The 26,670-nt window shown below is 44.6% G+C and overlaps 1 protein-coding gene across 1 annotated transcript in view; it reads left to right on the top strand.

Moving 5' to 3' along the window:
* ST8SIA4 (ST8 alpha-N-acetyl-neuraminide alpha-2,8-sialyltransferase 4) overlaps positions 1-26,670 on the top strand; it is a 442,546-nt gene that overhangs the window by 127,817 nt on the left and 288,059 nt on the right. Inside the window, exon 2 of the mRNA XM_078675440.1 lies at positions 7,098-7,229. Within this exon, the coding sequence (XP_078531566.1) occupies positions 7,098-7,229 (132 nt within the window). The remainder of the gene's footprint in view (positions 1-7,097; positions 7,230-26,670) is intronic.

Below are 26,670 nucleotides of genomic sequence, written 5' to 3'. Positions count from 1 at the left end.
AGTGCTATTGAACGTGAGGCATTTGCTGTGGTCTGGGCACTGAAGAAGCTGAGACCATACCTGTTTGGGACTCACTTCCGGGTTCAGACAGACCACAGGCCCCTCAGATGTTTGATGCAGATGAGAGGTGAGAATCCAAAGCTGTTGAGGTGGTCTATTTTCCTACAGGGTATGGACTTACGGTGGAACACCGCCCTGGTACAGAACACTTCAACGCTGATGGTCTGTACAGATTTTTCCGCCTTAGTGAAGAGAACTCCCAGGAGTTTGGGTAGTTCTCCCCACTATTCAGCTGGAGGAGACACATGTTAGACCTGGCACCATTGGCGTGGGTCTCCCTTCCATTTTTTGTGTTGTATGCTTTGGGCACTGTGCCACTGCTATTCAGTGCCACTGCTATTCAGTGCCACAGTGCAAATTCTCCCTATTGTAAATTAATGTATTAATCAGTGGTTCCATGTTTGGCTATTTGGTTTACTTCTCAGACCCTAGTCTAATGCACTGAGTGTGCCCAGGGCATGTAAATCCAAATGCTGCTGGTGGGCCTGCAGCACTGGTTGTGCCACCCACAGAAACAGCCTTGAAAAAATGTGTCCAAGGTCCGCCATTACCAGAGCCTGCGTGCAGTCTAGTATTGTCATGCTGACTGGGCAAGTGCACCCACTTGCCAGCCCCTAAACCGTCCCTTTTCTTTATATAAGTCACCCCTATGGTAGGCCCAAGGGCAGGGTGCATTGTAAGTATAAGGTAGGACAAGCCCTGGTGTGTGTTGCATGTCCTAATAGTGAATTACAGCCATTTTCGTTTTTGACTATTGCAAGGCTACCTGTTCTCCATAGGCCAGAATGGGCTGTCAGAGTTATTACATTTTGTAATCCTAACTGTCTCAGAAAACATGGTAGAAATTCGAGTTTAGTATGCCTGAACACAGAATAATAAAATACATCTTTTAGTAAAGTTTATTTTAATATTCTGTGTTTGCAAATACCACTTTTAGAAAAAAGGTATTTGCTTGTCATACCATTCAAACCTGGCTCTGCTAGGTTCTGTATTCCTATGTCTGGTTTTGTGAGTGACAGGGCTGTGGAATTCCAGGAGATAGGCTGAGTCACCCAGTGGTGAATAGAGAGATCTGCATCTAGATGGGAGGGAGGAGTTGCTCCTGGTGCCTGCCTTCCACAATGCTGGCTCCACCCCCTGGGGAGCGGCTGATGTCTCTGCCTTGCACACTGAAAGAAGAGAAGAAGTCCTGTAAACAAAGTCCAGGATTGTACTTGCCTTCCACAATGCTGGCTCCACCTCCTGTGGGGCGTCTGATGTGCATGCCCTGCACTGTGATGCACTGTGAAAGGAAAGGAGAAGTCTAGTAAACAGAGTGCTTCAGAACTGGTTTGGACTGGGCAAAGGCCTCTTTCCCCTCAGAGAACAAAGGATTTTGGGGTATAAATATAGGGACCCTGATCCTATGAAGTTAGATCACTTTGGACTACAAGAAGAAACCTTTACTGAGGAGAGGAACCTGAAGAAACTGACGAGAGACTATTCCCAAGCTGAAGTGCTGCTTGGGGGGTTAGCCTGCAGTGGTTGCCTTACTGCCAAAGGGAGGAGAAAGGAACTTTGTGTACTTTGCTTTCAACTTGTGAAGGATCTCCAAGGGCTTGGAAAAGAGCTTGACTCCTGCTGAAGTCTCAGGGACTCCAGACTTCACCCCAGCTCCCCAGAGTTCTTTGGAAGTTCCTGCTGCTGTTTTGGGCCTTCCAAGGAACTCCGTGTCGCAAGGAGCTGGAAGCGCGACACAACCAGAAGAAGCGTGTCGCCGTCGCTGGGCCTGCCGTCGCAACTCCGAAGGAGGATGTCGCCGCTGGAACTGTCGCACTGCACTGCATCAGGAGAAGAATCTCACAAAGAGGTCGGAGTGTGTTGCCGTCGCTGTGCCTGCCGTCGCAACTCCAAAGGAGGATGTCGCCGCTGGAACTGTCGCATTGCACCGCATCGCCTAAGAGCACCTCGCATCACCGAGAAGCGCGCCGCCGTCGGAGCTGCTGCCATCGCATCTTAAATGTTGCCGCTGTAGTTGTCGCATCGAGCGGAAGCTTCACACATCGTGGGAGAAGAGCGTTGCCGTTGGAGCTGTTGTCGTCGCATCGTAAGGGTGTCGCCGCTGCAGTCCACGCATCAAACCAAGAGCTTCTCGCATCCCCGAGAAGCGTGACGCATCTGGAAGATCTTCACATCTTTATTTCTTTGTATCTGAACTTTGCCGCATTTCCCATCGCTGCGAAAATGCTTGTCGTGGAAGCGCATCACAGCTTATGGTACATTGACACAGAGTGTCGCATCTAAGAACTGAACTGAACTAAGCTTAAATCTACCATCTTAAAGTAATCACAGTGTGTATTTCTGTCGTTTATGTTCTTGTGGTAACTCTATATAAAGTCTACTTATTTTTTACATAAAACCTGTGTAGTGTCCATGTGTAGTGTTGTCACTGGGTTACTGTATGTGGTCACAACTGTTTAACTTATAACGCCTCTGAAGTAAAGCCCTTCTGTTTGTGCCAAGCTACCAAGGGGGTGAGCAGGGGTTATTTTAGGAGTGTAATCCCCTTATCCTGACTTGAGGAGAGGGTCCCTATTTGTCACAAGTACCTACCTGTGCCAACTAGAGACCTCCAAATCTACCAGGTACAATTTACTATTCCCACTCCAGTGAGAGCAACATTAAGGAAAGTATTGGATAGTGGGGGCAAAAATTACTATTCCCACTCCAAAGACTGCAACAGTAGGGAAAATGTTGGATAGTGGAGAGATATGAATTAGTATTCCCACTCCAGTGAATGCAACAGTAGGATAAGTATTGGATAGTGGAGGGGTGAAAAAAAAATTATTCCCACCACAGTGAGCGCAACAGTAGGGAAAGTGCTGGATAGGGGAGGGGTACAAATTACTATTCCCCTCCAGTGAATACTACAGGAGGAAAAGTGTTGGATAGCGGAGAAAAAAAAATACTATTCACACTCAAACACTTGGAAGAATATGTATATATAAAAAATTAAAAGAAATAATACAAATTAATAAACAAAATGTAAAAAAATATATACATATATAAAAACATAAAAATAACACATATTATAATACTAGTTACATATAACAAAAAACTCTAAATATTCTATTAAATAATAAATACATTTTATATTTTTGATTTTAAACTAGAAAATATTCACAAAAAACATTTTTATTGAAACATAAATGTATTTATTTTATTTCCTCCCCTATAACACCACAACAAAACACTTCTTTTTTTTTTAATAACATTTATTTACATAACTAGCATGATTAATGAATTAACAAATATTAATAATAAAAGCAAATAATAAACATCAATTGACTACACACACTTTAACACAATAATATCCACAACACACACCTAAAATAAACTATAAAATAGCAAAACACAATTAAAATGTATTTTAAAATTAACAATTATTACTATTGTCAATGAATAATTAAATAATTAAAATGTATTTAATTCCCACCCTTTACCCCTTTAAAAGTAAAAACACAAATTTCTTTTACCAAATATAAAAATCAAACAATTAACATTAATTAACAGCTATATATAATTAATTAAACACAAATTACTTCCTACTCTTTACTCCTATAAACACCACAACACACACCTAAAATTAATTACACAATAATCATAATTAATTAACAATGAATTGATATAAATTATTTAAAAAACAATTATTAATTCAAGTAAATACATTACTTCCTATACTTCCCACACTTGCCACCTATAAAAACCACAACACACACCTAAAATTAATTACACAATTGCCAAAATTATTTACAAATTAATTACAATTAATTAACAGCCTATTATTAATTCATAAATTAAAAATAAATTACTTCCCAACCTTAATACCTATTAACACCACAACACACACCTAAAATTAATTACAAAATGAACACAATTAATAACCAATTAATTAATTAAAATTAATTAACAACCAATTATTAATTCATAAAATCACCTTGTAAACCTATAAACACCACAACACACACCTAAAATTAATTACACAATTACCATAATTAATTACTAATTAATTATTAAAAAATCATTGAAAATCAATTATTAATTAATTAATACATTACTTTACACATTTAACACTATAACATCTCAATTAAATATTAAAAAATAAAAATGAATCAATACATCAATAATAATAATTAAATTATTTTCCACCATATTCCGTGATAACCCCCCAACTCGCTAAGGAACTAAAAATGCATAACACACCTATAAACATCACAAAACACACCTAAAATGATTTACATGATTACCATTATTAATTACCAATTAATTAATAGAAAATCATTGATAATCAATTATTCATTAATTAATAATAAATGACTTTACACATTTAACACTATAACATCTCAATTAAACAAATATTTATAAATAAAAATGTATCAATAAATCTATAATAATTAAATTATTATCCATCCTATTCCCTGATAAACCCCCAACTCGCTAAGTAACTAAAAATGCATAATTCAAATTAAAGAATATTAATACATTTCAGATAATTAAATTACTTCCTACCCTAGTCCCCTATAAACCCACAACCCGCTATGGAACTAAAAGCACAAAATTCAAATAAAAAGAAATTAATAACCAGTAAAAATGTAACACACATATTAAAAAAACTAACAATTCTTATACAAAAAAAATATATCACATACATATAAAATGTATACTAAAATACATAACCATAATAAAAAACAATATTTTTAAGAACTATATTTTTGCAAACGATATTAAACACTTCGATATTTTTAAAATCAGTATTATTTACCATAAGTGGATATTCTTGACCACGATATTCTTGCTGTTGATATTTCTGACCCACGATATTAACAACTTGATATTTGTGCCACACACATATTTTGTACTCGATATTCTGTCTCTGCAACAGCGAGACTTATTGGCTTAGCGAATGCTTGTTTTTGGGGTTTTTTTTTTTGCTAGTACTTACTTGAAAGTGTTAATTACTCAAAAGTGTATGCTACCTTTATGAATCAGGCCTCTGTGAATAGGCAGAAGTTATAAAGTTACTTAAAAGTATATGTTTTATTTGTGAATCAGGTCCGTAGTGTTTAATAACTTTAGTGGCGCAAATTAGCAATGGAAGGCTGTACCAATCACATGTCATCCGAAAATGCCTAGTTGCCCACACCCACATTTCTTTCCATAGGCACTTGTAGAATTTTTGTAATTGGAGAATGAAAAATGCACCCATTAGCGAATGTGATTCCCCACCCCATTTTGTTTTTATAAACAGTCAAATGCACATCAAATTGCAATTGTCACTTTTGGCTACTTCTATCCAATGGAGCACATTTAGCGCTAGAAGAAACTGATGTTTAGATTAAGCTTGGTAACACAGCTGTCTGCCAAAGCTCGAGTAATCCTAAAAAAACATTTTAAAGTGAGAAATGGTATTTGAATTTTTGATTATCTCCTTCCATACAGCATCTTGTTTGGCCAACAGTTGTCTTATAGCACCTGAAAAGTGTCCTCAATGCTTATAACTGATAGAAGCATTGTAATACATCCCCTTGCAAATAAAGGAGGTCATTAGGATGGCGGGCGGACTTTGTCCACCCGCCATCTTATCAGGAAATGGGACTGTCCGCCATAAGGGCGGGGGTCCCGTGGGGACCATTAGGATGCGCCTGCCACATTAGCGGGCGCATCCTGCATTCCTGTCATTGTGGCAGGCGGTGCACTCAGCACCGCCCGCCACAATGCCAGGAAGGCATGTTGTGCATGGAACTGCAGGGGGGTACCATAGGTATCCCCCATGTGCACCACCCACCCCCCAGAGTCCCTGGGGGCCCGCAACCTGCCCCGGCAAGCAATTACTACATGCCTTTCAGTGGCAGCAAAGACATGTTCCCGCCCACAAGATAATATGGCTGGCGGTGTCTGACAGACACCGCCACCATATTAAACTCTTTTCTGCCCGGTCGACTTGTTGACTGGGCGGAAAAGCGGCAGACGGTCTTTCCGTCCGCCGAGGTCCCCACCGCCATAGTAATATGGCGGGGGAATGGGTGGCGGGCGGGGACAGCTCCCGGGCAGATCACCACCGCCATGCGGGCTGTGGCGATCCGCACGAAATCCTAATGGGCCCCAAAGTATGAAAGGGCTTTGCATGGAATAACTCTAAATCGTACAGTATGAGGGAGTTTTATATTGTTAACTCTTTTGAATGCAATAGGAAAGTTTCCTGACATTATGAACTCTCACAAATTCAATAGGAAGAGTTTTTGTTACATTCATATACACATTTCATGTTTAAGATTTGCTAGAAAGGCTTGATTTTCTTTGTGTGCATTTGCAATTTTATGTTTAGCATTTAGCTGTGTGTGAAATATGTTTTTAAAAAGCAGAGGCACCTGCTGGACATTCATTATTGCGTGTTTCGTGGCGTTCTGAGATGCTGCTCAGCATCCTCTCCCTGAGTATGCACCAAACTTTCCTGCCTCAAAGCAGTGAGGCAAAGGTTCCGTAGGAGCTGCTTGGTGTTAACTTCAGGTTCTTTGTAAAATGGTCCCAACTTTTTAGTTCTGCTTATTTGTTGACATACTTTAAGGACATCTGTTGGGCATGTTAGCCAGCCTTTGAAGTTTCAATTGGTCAGAGTGGATTGAGACATTGTTAATACTGACCTTGTGTCAACTAATGTAGGAAGGGGTTTTACATTGTGAACTCTGACAATATAGGTACATTACCATAGCAGTGCTTCCACTGCCATGATGATGTGCACCCTTTCCCCACCATTGTCCCCCAACACCCAGCCTGCCGTAGAAATGTAGGGCAATTTCTGCCAGTGATTACTGCAGTACATGGAGGAGTGGTGATATGGATTAGGACTGGCTTAAAGGAAGGCCTCGGTGTTGATTTCATTATTTGGGCATTTCTTTCACAGATTCCTACCTTCTTGTACTCTGAAATGTGAAGTATTACTCGATTTGCGTGACAATATTCCATGCCTCACAGTTTGCACTTTCTGCCTTGCCTTTCAGGGAGGGAGAGCTAAGCTACAGCCGACTGATGGTCAATAGCTCAGACAAAATTCTACGCAAAGGAGGATCTTCAATCTTTCAGCACTCAGGAGAGGGTTGGAAAATCAATGCTTCTTTGGTGATGGACATTAGGTGAGTCACAACAAGTCAGGTGTATGGATTGCTTTATGTGTATTCTTTGCATGAATTCGGCTCTATATTGCTTGAAAAAACAAGCAAGCCAACCCTGAAATCGTTTATCATAGTAATATATGTAGCTGCATATCTGTGGAAGAGCAAAGAACTGCATTAGTTGTTTTTATTACGTTTGGTGAAGCTGAACAGCAGCAAATCATACAAGGCTTTTAAGCCATGGTCTCATGAAGAAATGAATCATGAGCGCATGTTGAACTTAGCGCAACCTCTCCCATTAAGTAAATGAAATCAACTTGCATTTATCTAATTTGTAAAGATGTATGAGTGTTTTGCATCATGCGCTTTGGAAATAGGACAACGCATTGCCTTCTTTTTCATTCCACAGAGCACAGAATGAAAGAACTATTCGGAGATTCGTATCTTCACGCGAAAATGCCCACTATTTACCTCCTGCGTGTCTCTAACCCTTTCACAAAGGAGAACTTGTCATAAAACATGACTATTGATGACATACTTTTCAAATAAACCTCAGTCTTTATTTATTTTAATTATTTTTACCTCAACTTCATTCACATCTCTTTAAAATTCCGTGTAATCTGAGATGCTCCAAGATCAAGTGGTTTGGCACCCAATAAGCAGATACTACTTCTGTTAATTTTAGATGTTGTTTGCAAAATCGAGAAAGTGTGGAGGCATTTTATGTAAAAGTGTACTGAAGGTCCATACTGAGGCTCTGTGGTATGGAATGGTGCTCCAAGAATGCCTTCCTTTTTACCCGAGACTCTCGTCTATCTACGAGTTCACAGGAGCATAATAGGTGCTTAGCAGTGGAGCAAACATGCTGTTTTTGACTCTTTAGTACCAGATAGGCCTTTTTATCCTTTCGCTGGTTGCAAGAGAAAAGCATATTGCCCTTCAACATTTTCGCTAAACTATCATGACTGCAATCTTTGCTGACATATTGAGTGTATAGTATGAGTAATACTAGGCGACTGATATTAAGAACATAGCATACGAGCATGTGCTTATGAGATCAGTGGGATCAATTTTGGATTTTCTCTGTCAAAGCATGGCACAAGGTCAAGGCTGTATGAATGTCCCCTAGATGATCAAAAGGTGTTGCTGGCATTACTGAAGCGTTTGTGCTGCACCAGACCTTAAGCTTCGGGAGGCTGGAGACAGGGCTTATCATAAAAATGTTTCAGTGACCTTTCAGCAATGGCCTGCCTAATTGTTCTTTGCTGAACACTCCCATTAGCATAGATGGATGATATGGAGGGGTCCTGTCAGTGGTCACCTTTGTAGTTCAGAAAGACATCAATCTGCCAGGACTGTATTCTGTCTCTACCATAGGTTCTATTTCCAAAAAGATGATAGGTACTAGGTGCGTGGACTTCATCCCTCACTGCTCTTGTTGTGGGTGTCCTCCCTGAAGACAACGTTCATCATTCCCAGCTGTGGGGCAGTCACAAAAAGGCAAATACCTTATTTGCTGTGGAGAGAAGAGATACACGAGCTAAGGGGACAATGTCAAGCTTATTTCAGAACAGTGACCGGGGATTCAACATCCTCTGTCCAGAAAAAGATAAACAAGATTAGCTTGAAACATCCTCGAAAGGTTCCACAATTTCTCATTGACTGAAGAGGTGGCACTCTGCTGAGTGTGAAGGAACCCCCAGAGATCCTGGGTAGTGTTGTGGACATTAACTCACAAAAAAAGGGGTAGAAGGATCGAGTCCCACTTCGACCTCCTTCAATGCCTATGAAACCACTACATAGATGAGGGACTGTGTGCATATAGAATGCTAAAGGTTAAAGAGCTGGGGGAATCACACAAGGGTGTTAAAACTTCCCTCACAAACAGAGATCGGTGTCCTGCTTCATCATAGGGCTACTAACACACCTCCGCGCAGACCAACGCTGGAGGTAGCGCAATAAGGAGGGGGAAGACAATACAACACAAAAGTGGCAAGTAATGTGGGGATCACAGGTGAAAATAAGTGTGGAAATGGTGATTTAAAACTGGCTTCAAGTAGTCCCTCTAATAGTTATATTATTGGGTACCCTGTCCAAAATACAAAGTGGTCACACCTGGACCAGTGGATGGTGGTTTGGAAAACCTGAAATGAGTTACCAACCGCTCCTCTCCGCAAAAAATGTCGACATGTTTCAGCTGTCAAAATCTAATCACCGGGGTTTCATCAGGACTACTGGATGACCCCAAAAGGTACTAACCCTACCGCCTTATATTCAGGGATGGAGAGAAAACAACCTTGTTGAGTAACTTACTCTGAGCACTTTAAGGTAGAGCGCCTAGCTCTCCAAAGTGGAACCGAGTTCATATAAAATCTAAACTTGAACTGGCAGGGGAGCGAGGGCATCTCCCTATAGTCACACTTTCATCGAGGTGAGCTGCATCCTCTCCATTTGTCTCTCCCTGCGCCGTGAGAGGAAAAAATTGCGATAATATTTACAACAATATTTTTGCTAACGATATTATTTACTTCGATATTAAAAAAAACGATATTACATACCTTACAGTCGATATTGTGGTAAACAATATTATTGACTTTGATATTCTGTCCCTACGATATTAAAAACTCAATATTAGTGTAGGTCGATATTAAAGATTCGATATTTTGACTGCTCACCTTGGATGGTATAGGTATCTGTATCAGCGTTAGTCCAATTCCTCTGCAAACATATATCAGGTGTTGCACTAGACAGAGGGACAGCCCACTTGTGGGGTCACTTAGAGACTGACACAATATGATCAAGGCTTTCTTTTAAGTTGCTCACATTGAAGTACACATAGAGGCATAGAGTGTAAATATACATAAACCACAGAGCCTCTTACCTGTCACCCTCACAAGCAATTTGTAAAACAAATACATTATATTCCAGTATGGGGTCCATTGATGGAGACAGTCAGAAAGTGGATTATTAGTTGGGGTAGATGGTAGTTCACCACAAGTAATAATGGCACTATGCATTTTAGGCCCAGTAAAGGTTTCTGCATTTTAAACCTGAGCTCAACCCCTGGTACCTATGGCACCGAGCAGAATTGAATTTGTGCCAAATATTTAAAAAGTCCAAGATGTAACTTTTTATCTGGTTCCTAGGTGGAGATATCATTATTTAAAGTTAACACGAATTGCCAATGCTTTCCTATGGAACAATTAATGGCGCTACATTGAAAATAGCCTTTTTAGGCCTTTTCCCTGGAAGGATATGTCTTACTTTAAACTGTTACATGCCCTACTCTTAAATATCAGGCACCCTGCCCCTTATGGGCACTTAAGGCTAGCTTAGAGATGACTTATTGATATTTAAAAGGAGGACTTAAGTTTGTAAAAGGGAGTATTTTTGCAAGTCGAACTTGCAGTTTTACCATGTACACCCAGGCTACTGTGGCAGGCCTGCAGTCATGTCGCTTTGGTGGTGGCACAATATGTGCTGCAATCCAATAGTGCCATTTAACTTACAGTCCTGCGATTCTATTCATCCCATATACTAGGGTCTTACAGGTGAGGTAAATAGACCAATTAGGAGTGTAGTCACATTTGACATGTTTTAGGGGTCAGAGCATATGCACTGGGGGCTGGTTAGCAGAGCACCCATGCAAAGAGTCAAAAACACAGCAGTGTTATTCCAAAAATTATAGTGATTAGCCATAAGAGGTATTTACTTACAGGGACATCTTAGATAGCATACTTTACCTACAATGTTGTGCATATGTATCACACTGCAACAATTATTTCCAGCATTTTGTTTATAATTAGTAATTATTTTGGTAAAGCGGCAGGATGAAAAATAAATAGTTTATAACGTTAAAAGATGTGCTGCCACCACACTGACTGTAAACTATGCATTCATCTTTCGATGTATAAATCAGGACTACTACTGAATGCTGCAGCAAAAGCCCAATAAAGTTTTATGTTTGCCTTCGAAAAATGTCAAATTTAAATGAGGTTGCATTTTTTTTTTACATCTCTTTATATTCATAAATCTAGATTTTAAAACATACATATATAATATTCAACCGGCATTGCTCTGTAATTGAAGGTGGGTGGGTATTTTCAAGTCTTAAATCATATTTATGAGAAGCATTAATCAAACCATGAGACATATATTAAATTATAAACACCATCCATCTTCACAAATTGGAGCAGCTTGTGAAAGTGTAATTGTATGTATATTTCCGTTAGAGTTTGATATAGCCTAGAAAATTATGATGTGCCTTCAGAGCACCATTTGCAGCAGTCTCTTAGGGGTAGATGTTGTGGGTTTGCTACTAACAGCTTCAGCAATCTGTCACAGACAGCATCTTTTTCAATACTAGACAGAGTGGGTTTTTCTGTCAGCCCTTTCCTCATGAGTGGATCACTGTGTTGTCTATATCAGCTCTTTATTGGAATGCTACTCTTCCTATTCTTGCATTTGTCCCAGAGTGGAGCCTTTCTTCTTTACTCTCGCTTTTCATTGAAAGGGATGTATCCTTCCACTGCTGAGATCATGAAATTAGTTTCTTGTTTTATGTTACATGTATTATTAAGCTCCCATGGAAGTGCAGGTCCTGCTACTTCCTCTTCTTTGTATGCACTTAGATCGATCTTGTGCTATTTTCCTTGTTGGACAACATTTCCTTACCATAGCTCTCTCCATTAAATACTGAACAGAGATAGCTTTTACTCCTCCGCTGCAGGCCAGGTGCCAGAATGTGGCTTGCTGATGCCCTGGATGTTGTTGTGCAGCACTTTCCCATGCCTCTTTTAATTTTTTCCCCTGAACACTTTCAAGATGGCCACTGTGTTGCATCACCCCTAGGAACCACTAGACTTTACGCAACAAGTCAGCCAACCAGAAAGTATGAAAGCTATGGGGCATATTCACAATGAGCTATCACCGAATTAACAGCACTTTTTTGAAGCCAAAGTAGTGATAAATGTACCCCCCCCATTCACAAGCTGGTGCTAACAGCCCACAGCACCAGTTTTCCCGCGATAGCAGCAGCAAAAAACATCGACACAGAGGACTCCCACAACTATCGCTAATGAGATGCAGAGTAGGCGTTCCCTTGCCAAAATCCTCAACTACACCACACCACAACATTCACAAAGACCAGACAGAACTGCGACAAGAACACAAAACACGCGATAAGGCGCGTTATCAGTAGGAAATTAACACCTGCTCTGGCCTGGTGTAAAGTCGGACCACAGTCTGCACCACAAAAGGGAGCACAGCCCAGAGCCACACATGAAGAACAACAGATGCCCCCGAGCAACTGAACATGCATGATGTCGCACAAGCAGGAAAATTAATATACATGCGAGGCCAGAAAAAGGAAACTCAGTTATACAGCAATGCAATCACCAACACAAAACACCATACAAACAAAAGCCAAAACAACCAATGGGATGAGTCCTAGCGGGTCCTCACTGGACAATCCATAGGACACAGCCTGGAAGACTAAATCCAAGAGAAGAAGGTGTGCCATGCGCCCATCAAAGGAAAGAGAGGGAGAGAGCGAGGGAGAAAGACAGAGTGAGATTGCATAGGTAGCACAAGGCCTTGCTGGGCACCTGGCTTCACATGGCAACATGTGTGTCTGTATCGCCATCCGTACCCCAGGAGACCAAGGCTGTGTCCCAATCTCCGTGCCAAAGCCACATCACATTCCGAAAACGCAAGTAGTAGTCAGACAAACAACAGAGATGAAAACTCCATTGTTTCAATGCAGAAGGCGGGAGGACACCTGCACCTCTGACCTTGGTCCAGAACACGCCTGGAACACCCTGAGAGAGATGCCATGGCAGATGTGGACGACTCCCACACCATGTATTGCGCAAATGAACAATACGAATCATCCACACCCCACACACAGAAGCCCCTGCCTGAGGGATCCCCGCATGGGATGCCCTTGATAATCACAGAAACAGCAACCCATTCAGCCCAACGTTGCACACACATTTAAATCATTGCCCAGAGCTGTGGCATATCCTCCACACAACTGCCGCAGTTCAGAAGAGTGCCGGTTCCACGAGACGCACCACGGCAATGGCATGCCATACTGGGCACATGCACATCCCCCGTCACGATTGAACACTACCGTGTAAGTATGTTGCATTTGCTGGGCAAGTGCCACTGGCAGTGCTGCGGATCAGTTACCGGCTCAGCTTCCACATTGCCTACGTCACCTGCGTCCAGCCCTGGTTCCACTGCTGTACATGCACATTCGAGTGTCCCATGAAAGTCTGCCTATCCAACACAACCGTAGATGAATTGGACTATGACTTGTGTCTGCGCCCCCTGTTGGATCACGAACAGGAGTGTAACTGAGACAGAGGTGCATGGGATGCTATGACATACTGCGTATGTATTGGCAGTTGTGCATGGGAGATTGCACAGTTTCTCGTGTGCAGTGACCACATCGAGGTGCTCCCCTATTTGGCTGTGTTGCGGATTGGTGAAACGGCGTGGGCTGAGCACACCTGCCTGTACCAGTTAATGGATTGGCTCACCCTGGTGTTCCTTGAACACGACAACGACATACTATTGGAACACATGGCACATGAAGCAGCATGGGCATTCATGGATGAGTACCTACATTCCTGCAGCCACATCCGCTTGTTACTCACAGCACAGGTCACAACAACTTGTTGCATCATGGGGATTGCTCACATATCCCACCACAACAGTGGACACGTTTGCCATCGTCCGGACTCTGGATGCATGTGCGTGGAACAAATTGTGTGTACACACACCTGTGCAAGGTGATGCAGGTCCATGGCTGGAGAAACACAGCATCGTTTTGCAACGTTGCCAATTCGAACATACTGCTGGGGGAGAGCACACACATGGCAACCTAGCACGACATGTGAACCTGTCGGACCCTTTCATCTGATCACTGTCAGCAGAGCAGACAATCGGCGCACTCCGGTGGCAGAGCACTATGCAGATACCATGGGTAGTGAGTCATGCCCCCTCACACGGGGCAATGGGCAGACGCCAAACAACACATGACTCATCCAGCAAGGCAAGGTGGGGTGGGGCATTGATTTCCGTGATGATTGTTTGCCATTTTCGCACCAACATTATCTAAACCTCGGCATGTACCCATGCTGTGTGTAAGTGTCTTAAGCATGTCCCTGCCTGTTGTGTCCGTTGCCTCATCCATACTGACACACATATGCCAATAAAGTCTGTGCCAGCCCACTGATGTCTAACTGTGAGGTGTGTTCATTAGATTGTCCACTCGTGTGCCACAATGAGCATCGTTCCTACACAGGGAGGAACTGACTGACGCATGTGCAATGGGGGTGTGTCCCTTTTGCAAGCTCAACCTCTGTGAGCCAGAGATTGTTATGGGATCGGTGCTGGCCGACATGTGCACTTACGTGACTTCAGCTATGTGGGTATGGTGTCCAACCTCTGACCATGTGGAGCAATGTCATATGTCATAACAGAATGTGTACACACAGATGTGTGTAAGTAGGTATGGGTCGTGAAGTTCTGTTGTCACATGTGAAGTAGGACATCACTCCTGGCCTGCTACCAATTTGTTCACTCCTACACACAGCCCTATTCAACACATGGACATGGGCCTACGTTAGGGGGTTGTGAGATTGTTGTTGATGTGCAAAGGGGACACAGCCCATGTTTCTCAGGGATACACATGTGCATAGATGTAAGTGACCATGGGGTACTTTCATGTGCAATCATTGTCCCTACATCCAGCCATACTACCATATGTGAGTGAACATAGTTATGACACATCTGTATGATTTTTACTGTTTTATTCACATTCAGGTCATTGTCGGAGCTGGGGATGTACATCGCCATCCAAGCCCACATCACATGGAAGCCCAGTGCTGGGCCAACCAGAGTCCTTTGGGGATGCCTGTCTGTGCCCGTCCGTGCCTGGACCATGCCCAGCACCAGACCCCCTAGCCCCCACGAATGTCACAACGCCCGACGCCGCTACACCGCCAACACCCTCTGTGAACTCAACACCAGCAGATCATCAAACTGCTTCCAGGCCAGCCCAAAACAAACGCATGGACCCTTCACCTGCCGTAGCTGCAGCTTCACAAGCCATCAAACACCTGCACGTCCTCCCCCACCAATCAGAGCAGAACGCAACAAACTCAGATGCATACTACTCAACACCTGCTCCGTCCACAAGTACGCCATTGAACTCTGGGACCTACTCGACTCAGCCTTCCCGGACGTCGCCTTCCTAACAAAGACCTGGATGAACCCCTCCTCGGCACCCGACATCGCCATGGCCAAGCTACAAGATCACCAAAAGGGACCCCAAACAAACCAGGAGGAGGAATTGCAATCATCTACAGAAACACCCTCAGAGTCTCGACCTGCACAGCAGACACCTCCAGCACCGCCGAACACCTGCACTTTCAGATCCACACGGATCCCAACACCACCCTCAGAGGAACACTCATTTACAGACCCCGTACCTCAGCCACAGTTCATCGACGCCATCTCCCACATCGTCAGCATGCACATTGTTGCTTCCATAGGACTACATCCTCCTCGGAGACCTGAATTACCACTTTGAGAACGTCGATGACAGCAACTCCATTGCTCTGCTTGATAACCTCGCCACCTCGGACACAAACAGCTTGACACGACCCACACCCACACTGCTGGACACATTCTCAACCCCATGCTCTCCACCAGCAACCACGTCTCCTTCAGCCACACCACGGAACTCCACTAGACCGACCGTCGCTGCGTCCACTTCACCTTCAAGAAACTCACCTCGCACCACCACCCACAACGGATACCCTACCCCAGCTGGAACAAGGTCACCGAAGACCAGCTCATCACCACCCTTGCCCGAGACCCACCAACAAAAGCCACCTACACCAACACAGCCGCCCGCAACCTTAGGCAATGGATCGATGACTGCGCCAACACTCTCGCCCTGATCAAAAACCCCTCAAATAGACGCACCAACAGAAAGACCACTGACCTCCAGGAATCCAAGCGGACTTGCCGAAGACTCGAGAAAAAGTGGCGCCTCAAACAGACACCGGACAACCACGCAGCCCTAAAGAATGCCAGCCGCAAGCTCCACCAACTCATCCGAGCCCCCAAAAGGACCTCCTTCAAGAAATGCATCGTCCACAATGCACATAACAGCAAAGAGCTCTTCAAAATCGTGAAGGAACTCTCCAACCCCAGCTCGAGCTCCAACAACTTCCCGCCTTCACAAGTCCTATGCGACTCCTTAGCCACCTTCTTTTACAACAAGATTGCAGACATCCACAACAGCTTCAACGCCCAGACCCTCCCTACAGTCGCCTACACTGCACACTCACCACTCCCCAGCATCACCAACCGCCTGCTCTCCTGGACGCACGTCAACAATGACAACACCAGCAAGACCATGAACACCATCCACTCTGGCTCACCATCCGACCCCTGCCCTCACCACATCTTCAACAAACCAAACCGCATCATCGCACCCCAACTCTGGAAGATTATCAACAGCTCCTTCGAGACCGCCACCTTCCCATAAATCTGGAAGCACGCCGAGATCAACTCTCTACTCAAAATACTCACAGTGGGCCCAAAGGACCTCAAAAACATCTGGCCCTTATCCCTGCTTCCGTTCCCAATGAAAGTCATCAAAAAGATCGTCAACAGGCGACTGGCCCACTTCCTCGAGGACAACAACATCCTGGACCAATCCCAATCTGGATTCCGCAGCAATCACAGCACCAAAACCACCCTCATCGCTGCCACAGACGACATCAGGACCCTACTGGACAGCGGCAAAACCGCGGCCCTTATCCTCCTAAACCCCTCGGCCACCTTCGACATCGTCTGCCACCACACCCTACGCACACGCCTACACGATGCAAGAATACGTGACAAAGCACTCGCCTGGACCATGTCCTTCCTCACTGACAGAACCCAGATGGTCCGCCACTCCCCTTTCCGTTCTGAAGCCACCAAGATCATCTGCGGTGTGCCCCAAGGATCATCCCTCAGCCCTACCCTTTTCAACGTGTACATGGCACCACTCGCCAACATCGTCTACTTGCACAACCTCAACATCGTCTCCTACGCCGACGACACTCAGCTGATCCTCTCACTCACCAAGAATCCCACCACAGCCAAAACCAACCTACACGAAGGAATGAAGGCCGTCGCCAACTGGATGCAGGACAGCCGCCTGAAACTGAATTCAGACAAGACAGAGGTCCTCTTCCTCAGCTCCACCCCCTCCGCCTGGGACGACTCTTGATGGCCAACCGCCTTGGGAGCTGCACCCACAACTACCAACCACGCACGCAACTTGGGGTTCATCCTGGATTCATCAATCTCAATGACCAAGAAAGTCAACGCCGTCTCCTCCACCTGCCTTAACACCCACTGCATGCTTCAAAAGATCTACAGATTGATCCCCACTGGAACCAGAAGGACGGTCACCCCGGCCCTCGTCAGCAGCAGACTGGACTATGGCAATGCCCTCTATGCAGGAACCACGGCCAAACTCCAGAACAGACTCCAGCACATACAGAACGCCTCTGCATGCCTCATCCTCCACATACCCTGCCACACCTGAAAGACCTGCACTAACTCCTAGTCAACAAGAGGATCACCTTCAAATCCATGCTCACAAAGCACTCCACAACGCCAGACCAGCATACCTCAACAAACATCTCACCTTCTACACCCCGTACCATCAGCTTCGCTCCACCAACCGCGCCCTCGCCACCATCCCACACATCCACAGGACCTCAGCCGGTGGCAAATCCTTCTCCTACCTCGCCGCCAAGACATGGAACACCCTCCCCACACAGCTGCGACAGACCCAGGACCTGCTGACCTTCAGGAGACTTCTAAAGACCCGGCTGTTCGAGAAGTAGCTGCACCACGCCTCCCCCTCAGCACTGTGAAACCCTCACGGGTGATTAGTGCGCTCTACAAATGTTTGATTGATTGGAGTGTCTAGGAAGTGGGAGAGTGCAGTCTGCAGAAGGATTGCTGTGTAATTGGCCAGCAGTGATGAAATGGGAGTCCATTTCCGGATCCGGGTGAATGTCACAGAGTGTTCCGGGCGTCAGTAGGAGGTTTTCCCAAGGCATGATGCAAAGGTCATAACCAGGCAGGGACAGGGCATATGGCGGTGATGGATGCTACTGCCTCCTTCCTCACCCAGTAATTCCCATCCCCTTCTTACTCCCCTGATACAAGTTCTGTGTCCGGTGTGTGTGGGGGGGGTGATGGCTGCATTACTGTGTGCCATTGACACAACAGACTGCAAGGGTGATGGACAGCATCACTGTGTGCCACGGACACATCAGGGGTCGGAGCTGTGTGTGTCAATGTTCCCGCTGCAGTCATCTGGGAACGGCTCAGTGGCAGCAATGACAAAATGAAGTACTGCAGGGCATTGAAGTTCCCAGATACTACTCGCTGGTGTCCAGCCGTGGCAGACATATTTCCAGCCTGCATCTGCTCCACGGTCTTCATTGAACTCTGCATCTGTGCCAACTCTGTGCTGTAATCGCTGGTGCCTGTCTGACCAGACAGTTCTTGTATTCGATTCATGGCCCCAGCGAGGTCAGCCAAGGTCTGTAGTGGAGCATGGTGCGTACAAGGGGTGTCATCGAGTTTGGCTGCCACGAGTCTGAAACCCACCTGCAGCTGTTCAGCCAACTCCACCTGGCAATCCCACACACGTTGTTGAAACTCCATGTACTGGTCAGGGGTGCTGGGAGACGGCCGTGATGGGGTGTGTTTCCTGCTGTGTGGTCTGTGCAGATGGTGGTCTCACCTCGGGGCGGCTGGCCTGCCCTGCTCCTGGGGATGGGGTGCGCAGGCTGTCCATTATCAGTTGGAGGGTGTCTTGACATATGTGCAGGTTGTCCTCTTCATCATCAATGATGTGAAGTGTGGTGTGCCCTGCAGGTGGTGTTGTTTGATCCCCTGCAATGTGAAAGGGGAGATGCAGGTTAACAGAGTTACACATGTATGTTGAAGATTTGAAGATGTTTCCATTCAGACTGCATGCCAATGTATATTGTCACTGTTTTGGTGGAGCTGGCTATTTGATGGCAGTCAGTGTGTTTTTCCACTACATGACGGATGTGTGGTAGTAACCATGCATTATCATCACACAGTGTCAGGCAATGCCAGATGTGAATGGACAGTTACTACACACGTGCGGGACCTGTTGTGAGCTGAGTCCAATGGTGTTGGTGTTGCACTTCGTACCTCATTACTGATGTTCTGTGATTGCTATGTGTGTGTGCTGCATTGTGGGGGAGTTGCCCCTGCAGCTCTGATTTTGTGTAGCTTTCTCCCTTTGAGGTAGAGTGCCTTTGAATTGTGTGCTTTTCGGGGCATGATTTGTTTTTGACTTGGGTCATATGTGCTCGTGGACAGATTTTGTGGCCTGGGGCATTGTTAGTCTGCTACGTGTATTGTACGGCATGGGTTGTGTATGCACGTGGACATGTCAGGGTGTAACCTGCTCCTTTACGGATATTATACACACTGGGATACCTCCATGTTGATTTATGGGCCATCTCATGTTTTAGGCTGCTGCCATGCTATCGGGCATGCAGTGTTACTTGCATAGTCAGTGTGGGTCACAGAGCCACTGCTTTGCTGGATGGATTCAGCACATGTGCCTGAGTCACTTGTGATATTGGTGATGTGGAGGGGTGCCCCGTTGTGCACATTGTGGACGGGGGCATACTTGCCATTTCTATGTGTGCTGCAGTGTGCCAAGGCTATCAGTGACATGTTCCACGATCATTGTGGGTGTGCAGTGTGCTACACATAATTGTGCATGTGTGCCATTGTGCCCATCTTCCCCAGTCCCCCCGTCCCGGGTCGTTACTCACCCTGTTGCTGTTGGCTCCAGTCGTATCGTGCTGTGTCCAGGCCCCCAATTCCTGCCACTGTCTCCACACTGCTGACTGTGGACACCATTTCCTCCAGCTCATCAATCTCCTCCTGTGTCGCAGGACTTCCTACTCCAGTAGCCCATGCTGCTTTCCTGTTGGCAAAGAGCTTCTCCTTGGTTTGGCTAAACACTTCATGCCAGCACCTATTGACCTCCTCGACACTCCGACCGCATTGATGTTGGTGACGATGGCCTGCCATTTTTCCGTTTGGGTTGCCAGTGCCGCAGTGGAGGTGGCGAACAGTTATTGATGGTGTTCTATCACCTCTGTGATGATGATCCGGTCTCCCTGGGGACTGAACCCCATCGTCCTCTTGTCCTTGCCCTTTCCCGAACACGGGGTTCCTGGCAGTACCTCCGTGGGGCTTGTGGAGTTCGGCTTGTCCTCCGCACTTGGTCCGGGTGCATCCATGTTGAGGCGCAGTTTCAATCTTTTCTTCTTTTTTGTATAGTGCATTTTCCCGCAAGATGTGTGGGGTTTGCAGGCCTGCTGGCTGGTTTTCTCTGATTTTTGTCCCGCAATTGGCCTTTTCGCATGTTTTTTTTTAGTTCGCGCTTCGCATTTTTGCGGCATGGTGTTGATTTTCACGCTGAAATTTGCGTTATCTGGTGGCTATCGCATGCTTCCTCCTTGTTGTGAATTCCACGTTGACACAGGGTTATTTTCCTGCGATAGGCTGCGATGTTGAAAGTTGCGTTCTACTGTTGCGGTAGTTATCACACGTACTTGTGAATATACCCCTTTGTGTTTTTCTGTAGATGCAGGTCACCACTATTGGTTTCACAATGCAAGCACATTTGAAAAGCATTCGGCATTTTCCAAGTTAATATTGGTCACTGCAGAGCATTGGCAAAGCAAGACCAATTAGCTTTACGAACGCTTGTCTGATATAATTGTGAGCATCAATTGAATATTTAAATAAAGATCTACAGCGACAGAAGAATTTCAAACTGGTAAGCAAAAGTGGTCAAATCAAAACATGCGATGTACTCAAATGTGTCGGTGTATTTGTAGGAAACGAAAAGTGCTCGTGTTCGGTATGATTTTTACAGTTGGTTGTTATAGTTAAGTAATGTATACTACATAATTATCTATGTATTTTATAATGCCCGTGATTCACAGACTTCTTTGCGCTCCTAAGTAGCACTCAGGTGCACGAAAATAGCATTTTATTTTCGAAGGACCCAATTCACAAAGCTTTTTGCTTTGAGTCATTGTGTCGCAATCCAGTATAGAATGACTGGTGAGCTTGGAGGACCATTTTACAAAGCACTTCAGGCTGTAAAGTCGTAGGTGTCACTTGCTTAAGAATGTCCAGCAATCTAACATACATACTCAAGGAAGCAGCGCTTGGTGAATCAGATCCGACAAAATACTGTATGAGGCAGGTAAGGGGATATCTTTAGCAATGACAGTATTCAAAATGCTTTGTGGTTTTTGGTAGTGCATAAAGACCTGCTAAATATCAGCTTTTCTCAAGATCTGCTCATTTACATTGCCTGGTATGAATTTTTCATTTAGGCTTCATTTGAATCACTGCTAACCATCCACTGATGACCTCAGGGCGCTTCTCCTTGCTTCTTGTCTCAAGGTTTTTTGTGGCGTCCTCCTGAAATCTTGATTTTGAATCCAAAGCATGATGGAGTGGCACGTTTGCCATTTTTCTAGCAATATGTGTAATCCTTTTCCACTTTCCCTTTGATTTTCATATTTGTCTGAAACACTTTAGAAGTCATGCTTTTTGTGCTCCAAAACATGATTTACCTGTAATTGATATTTTCTTCATAATATTCCAATAAAGTTGTGCTAAACTTAAATCAAATCAAATGAAACAGGCACAGCGGTAAAATACCCACCAAAGCAAAAAATCCCTCTCAATTACTAACCCATGTAAACATTTTTAGGCAGTGGCCTACATAAACAAGCAAAATGGTTCAGACTGGACTGCTTGCCGCATCCTGTCAACGGGTCCTTGTTTATAATTATAACCATATATTAGTAAAAAGAGAAAGGTGCGTCTTACAGTTCTATGAAAATTGATAATACAAATGTCTCCTAGATGATGACCTTATATATTTCCAAATTATATTTTTTATCGTAATATTAGTCACAGGGTGGGGTAATTAAAGGCTTAGTAGGAGCCCATATATCTGCAGTGATGAAGAACAATTGGTTGTAAGGATACAATCAGAAAGAAATCACAACAGCAACATAGAATCGTCTATCCGTAGGTGATGCAGGAAGACCTTACCCCTCTGGATGGCACTGATACTTGCTCTGTTCTGTCTCTCAGAGTTGCTTAATGCCATTATTCACAAAGACACTGAGAGATGGCATTGGTTTTGGGTGCTGTATTTTAGACTTGCTTAGATGTAATAGGCCTGTACTGAGAGTTGTAACGGGGAATAAAGGTCTATGGAGTTCCACAGAGTGGAGTCTTTGTTCTCACTTTATGTTATTAATATCTGGAGTCACGATTTTATAAAGGACCTGACAAGCAACATTCACCAATGAGAGTATAATAAATACTGTATCGAGTTTTAGTGTTTTACATAGGGCCAAGCAGACCACTTGGTGACCACTACACAGAGCTTAATTTACAAGTTGTTATTGATAATGATGATCAGCATATCTGATTTAAAATTCATATTATGTAGGGATAAATTGGTTAGAATCAAGTGTAACAGTCCACTTTCTCATCTTATGCATTTAAATGGGATATTTTTGTACTTTTCACACCAATCACGAGAATCTACGTTATCTTTATCTCTTCCTCATTCTCTCTCTTTTGCACTCTTTTTTCTTCTCCCTTTCTCTCTCATTCTCTTCCATACTCTCTTGCTCTCTCCCTCCATCTCTCTCTCTTTTTCTGTCTTGCTCTCTCTTTCGTACACTGTCATGTCGGTGTGGGTCATACTTGTCAATTAGGCAGCTCGCAACGTTGGTTTGACTGCCGGGTTCATCACCCAGAGAGTGACAATTAAGAATGTTGCCAGCAATACGTCTGAACACGTGGATGCTGTTGTTCAATTGCCTGTGATAATGAACAAGTGTATTATTTAGTGAGTAGAGTTAATACGGAAGATTCTTATTACACAGTTGATGGAACCCTATTTTTGTAGAATTAGAAAACCTGTTCCACCCGGTTGGTTATGACTGCAAAATAATTATTGGATCCATTCCTATAAGTAGAGGCTGGTGCTTTTTGAAAGTGGTAAGGCACAATACTTGAATACCTAAATGTAAGTGAGCTTCAACTACTTCTTATATGAGGGAATGATGAGGTTCCTCCCAAAGTTTTTTGTTTTAATGGAGTGCTAAATAGTGCATCTTAAAGCACCATTTTTACATAAAGTTGCTTTAAAAAGTAATAGCTCAGAAATGGCACTCATAAATATTCAATTACTTCATGGTGTGACAATGAAGCTGATGCTTCTGATGCGTTGACCCCACTTTCTTTAAAATATGCTAATGGTGCCCACTATATGGCACACATTCACCTCTTATTCTTAATCATTGGCTCACTCTACCAGTTACAATCACACTCACTGTTTTGACACTCTCACTCACTCTCACTTTTACACACACACACACAGTCCATTACACACACATGCTCTCACTCTCAAAGACACACACTGTCATCCCATGCAAGAACACACCAGTTAAGATCAATTATTACGTATTACTTATTGTCAATGACCTACGTGGGTCTCAGTTGAGCCCTTCAGCTGAGGTTGCTCCATGGACCCTATGGGCAGGCACACAGTTCCATCCCGGTTGTGCTGCTATAAGCTGGAGCCGGTGCATTCGTGCAGCATGTGACTCTGTGATGAGGGCCCATCTTCTAAGATTACGACAGTGCAACCACCTGAGATGTCTCCGGCAAAAACAATGGTTTGGCACTGGCACATGGTTTGCTCCAGGCGTGCTCCAACACCGTTGCCCAGCTTTTCAGGTCGATTGAATAGAATGAGAAAGGTAATAAATAATCTTAAATAAGGGCTGATTGAACTGTTTGTGTTGGGCCCACAGCAAAAACTGAAGCAGTGCAGTTTACCTCTTGCCATCCTAAAACCATCTTTTTGCGCAGAGAAACATATAATTCTTTTTTGAGAATTTACATTCTACCATTTAAGTGATCATTAATTATGTTTCTATAACCCATCAGCCTCAATGACATCATTCATTTGTACATGATATTTCAAATAGAAATCCAAATTTTCCTTCTACAATACATTAGAACTAAGGCTACCCGTTTCCCGTTTTTACCTATTTTTACGGCTAAATACAGACAGAAACCAGTGTGTTTTAGCTCTGTATTTATTTTTAAAAGTGGATAGCTACCAATAATTTGTTTTCTTTTGAGTTGCTATGTATCCTATCATTCATAAATTCCGGGCCAACAGCTGTGTAGATTGACAGCATAGGAAGTTTAAAACAGGATGAGATTTCCTTAAATAACTCCGTATCTCAACATTGTTTGTGGTATGCAGCTAGTATTTTAATCTTGGTGTATTGGTTTATTATATTTGACTTTGTAATGTGCTCCAACCTGAAAGACATCGATCTATGAGTGCACGTTTACCAGTTACATACATGTGTAAATGTACAAGAACTTCATTTGTTCACAAAACTCTAAATAAACGTGGAGAAATACTGTTAAGATGGCCAAAAAATGAAGAAATATGGATAAATACAGATGGAAATGTTACCATATAACTACGATCTCGAATTATAAGGTAAAACATTGGTCCAATTGATTTACTACAAAACTCCAAATGCCCTGGGATTAAACGTAGTACTCAGGACTGTAATATAGAGTTCCAGTTTACGTGGTTTAATCTGGGAAATATATTCTTTTGCAGCGTGAATCTTTCTGGATTCACTATGCTGTGCATTATTCCACGGTCTTGTGGTTGGGTCCGGATTCGTAGTCTTTTCTGTGTTTTTTTTTTTTCTCAGCCCAGGTGGGCGTCGGCGTCACACCCCTTTGGGTGTATTTCCGGTGACGTCGGCATGCTTCCTGCGGAAGCTCCCACTCTTGGGCGCCATCTTCAGATTCTTTTTTTCCGCGGTCGGGTCTGGATCGTTCCCGTTTGGGCTCCAGACATTTTTGGAGAAAGAAGAAAGAAAATACAGAAAAGACGAGGAGAAGTCATCTGAAGACTCCAGGGGACTTCATCGACGAAAAGTCAGCAAGGAGAAGGCGTTTTTCATCGAGACGAACACGCAACCAGGGAGGCCCTGGACGCTCGATGATGGACAACACGCCGTTCAAGTTCTGCCGTAACTGCCACCACAAGTACGCGCAGAAGGACCAGCAACCTTTGCCTACCGGTGAACCACGAAAGCGGAGACTGCAACGCCTGTTCCGCCTTCGCCCCGAAGACCCTTCGTGTGAGAGAGAGGCAGAGGGTAGCACACGCCACCCTGCAGGGGAAGGCCCCGACTCCGTCCCTCCACGAGCTGGGGATGTCCTCCGAGGAAGAAGACAACGCTGCCGCCGAAGACGACAGCTACACGGTCGTAGAGACTGATTACACGAAGACTTCTGACAAGGTAGGAGACTCTTCGGCCCCCAAGAACCCGAGAGTCTCTGAGTCTAGAAAAATCGAGGGCAAGACCCTGAAAGCGCCGACGCCAAAAAAGGCGGCGTCCGCGACTTCTCCCAGGCCCAGCGGATCCTCCAAAAAGGAATCCCCGGCGCGAGAGCTGCTGATCAGCAGAAAACGTCGAAAATCGTCCCCGAAAAGGATCGATCGACGCCGAGGGAGAAAGACCCAAAACTGACGACGACGACCAGAGACCCAAAATCCGGTTCGACGTCGACGTCGAAAACTTCAAAACCGAAAGGCACGGCGACGAGCCACCCGCCGAAAAGAACGGCCGACCCATCTGACGCGGAACACGCGGCTGAGATGGAGAAGAAGAGAAGGCGCCTCGAGGCCGAAATGGAGAACATCATGCAGCGGAAGAAAGATTTCGACGCAAAGATGAAAGCCTTCACGATCCCTCACAAGACCAAGCCACCGGTGGTGGAGGCGGTCGAGGAGGAAGTAGAGATCGCCGAAGTCGCCGAGGAACAAGACCAGGACGTCGAGGTGATCGACGACCAGGAGGAGTACGAGAATCCCTACGATAGTTACAACTATGGGGAGGAAGAGTAAAGCAGGACGGACACAGAGTCGGCACCCTCTGACCTACAGGAGGTAGATTACATAGATGTCGACACCGACAGCCCGGAGGAGGTGGTCGACACTTACCCCTCGAGGCCCTCGCCGCCGGACGACATCGGGGCCTACAACTCGGTGATACAATCTGCCGCAGCAGCTTTCAAGCTCAAGCTCGACGGAGAGAAGCAGAAAGCAGACTTCCTTCTAGAAACATTGCTCCCAACACAAACGAGGAGCCAATTCCTTCCAATGCTCGAAAGCGTCTTGGCTCAGGGGAAGGAAGCATTCCGGGAGCCCGCAACATGCAAGGCAGTA

The sequence above is a fragment of the Lissotriton helveticus genome, chromosome 2_1 (assembly GCF_964261635.1).
Source record: "Lissotriton helveticus chromosome 2_1, aLisHel1.1, whole genome shotgun sequence".
NCBI classification, from domain to species: Eukaryota; Metazoa; Chordata; class Amphibia; order Caudata; family Salamandridae; genus Lissotriton; species Lissotriton helveticus.
Note: the sequence above shows the minus strand (reverse complement) of the source record. Positions and strands in the feature narration are given on the sequence as shown.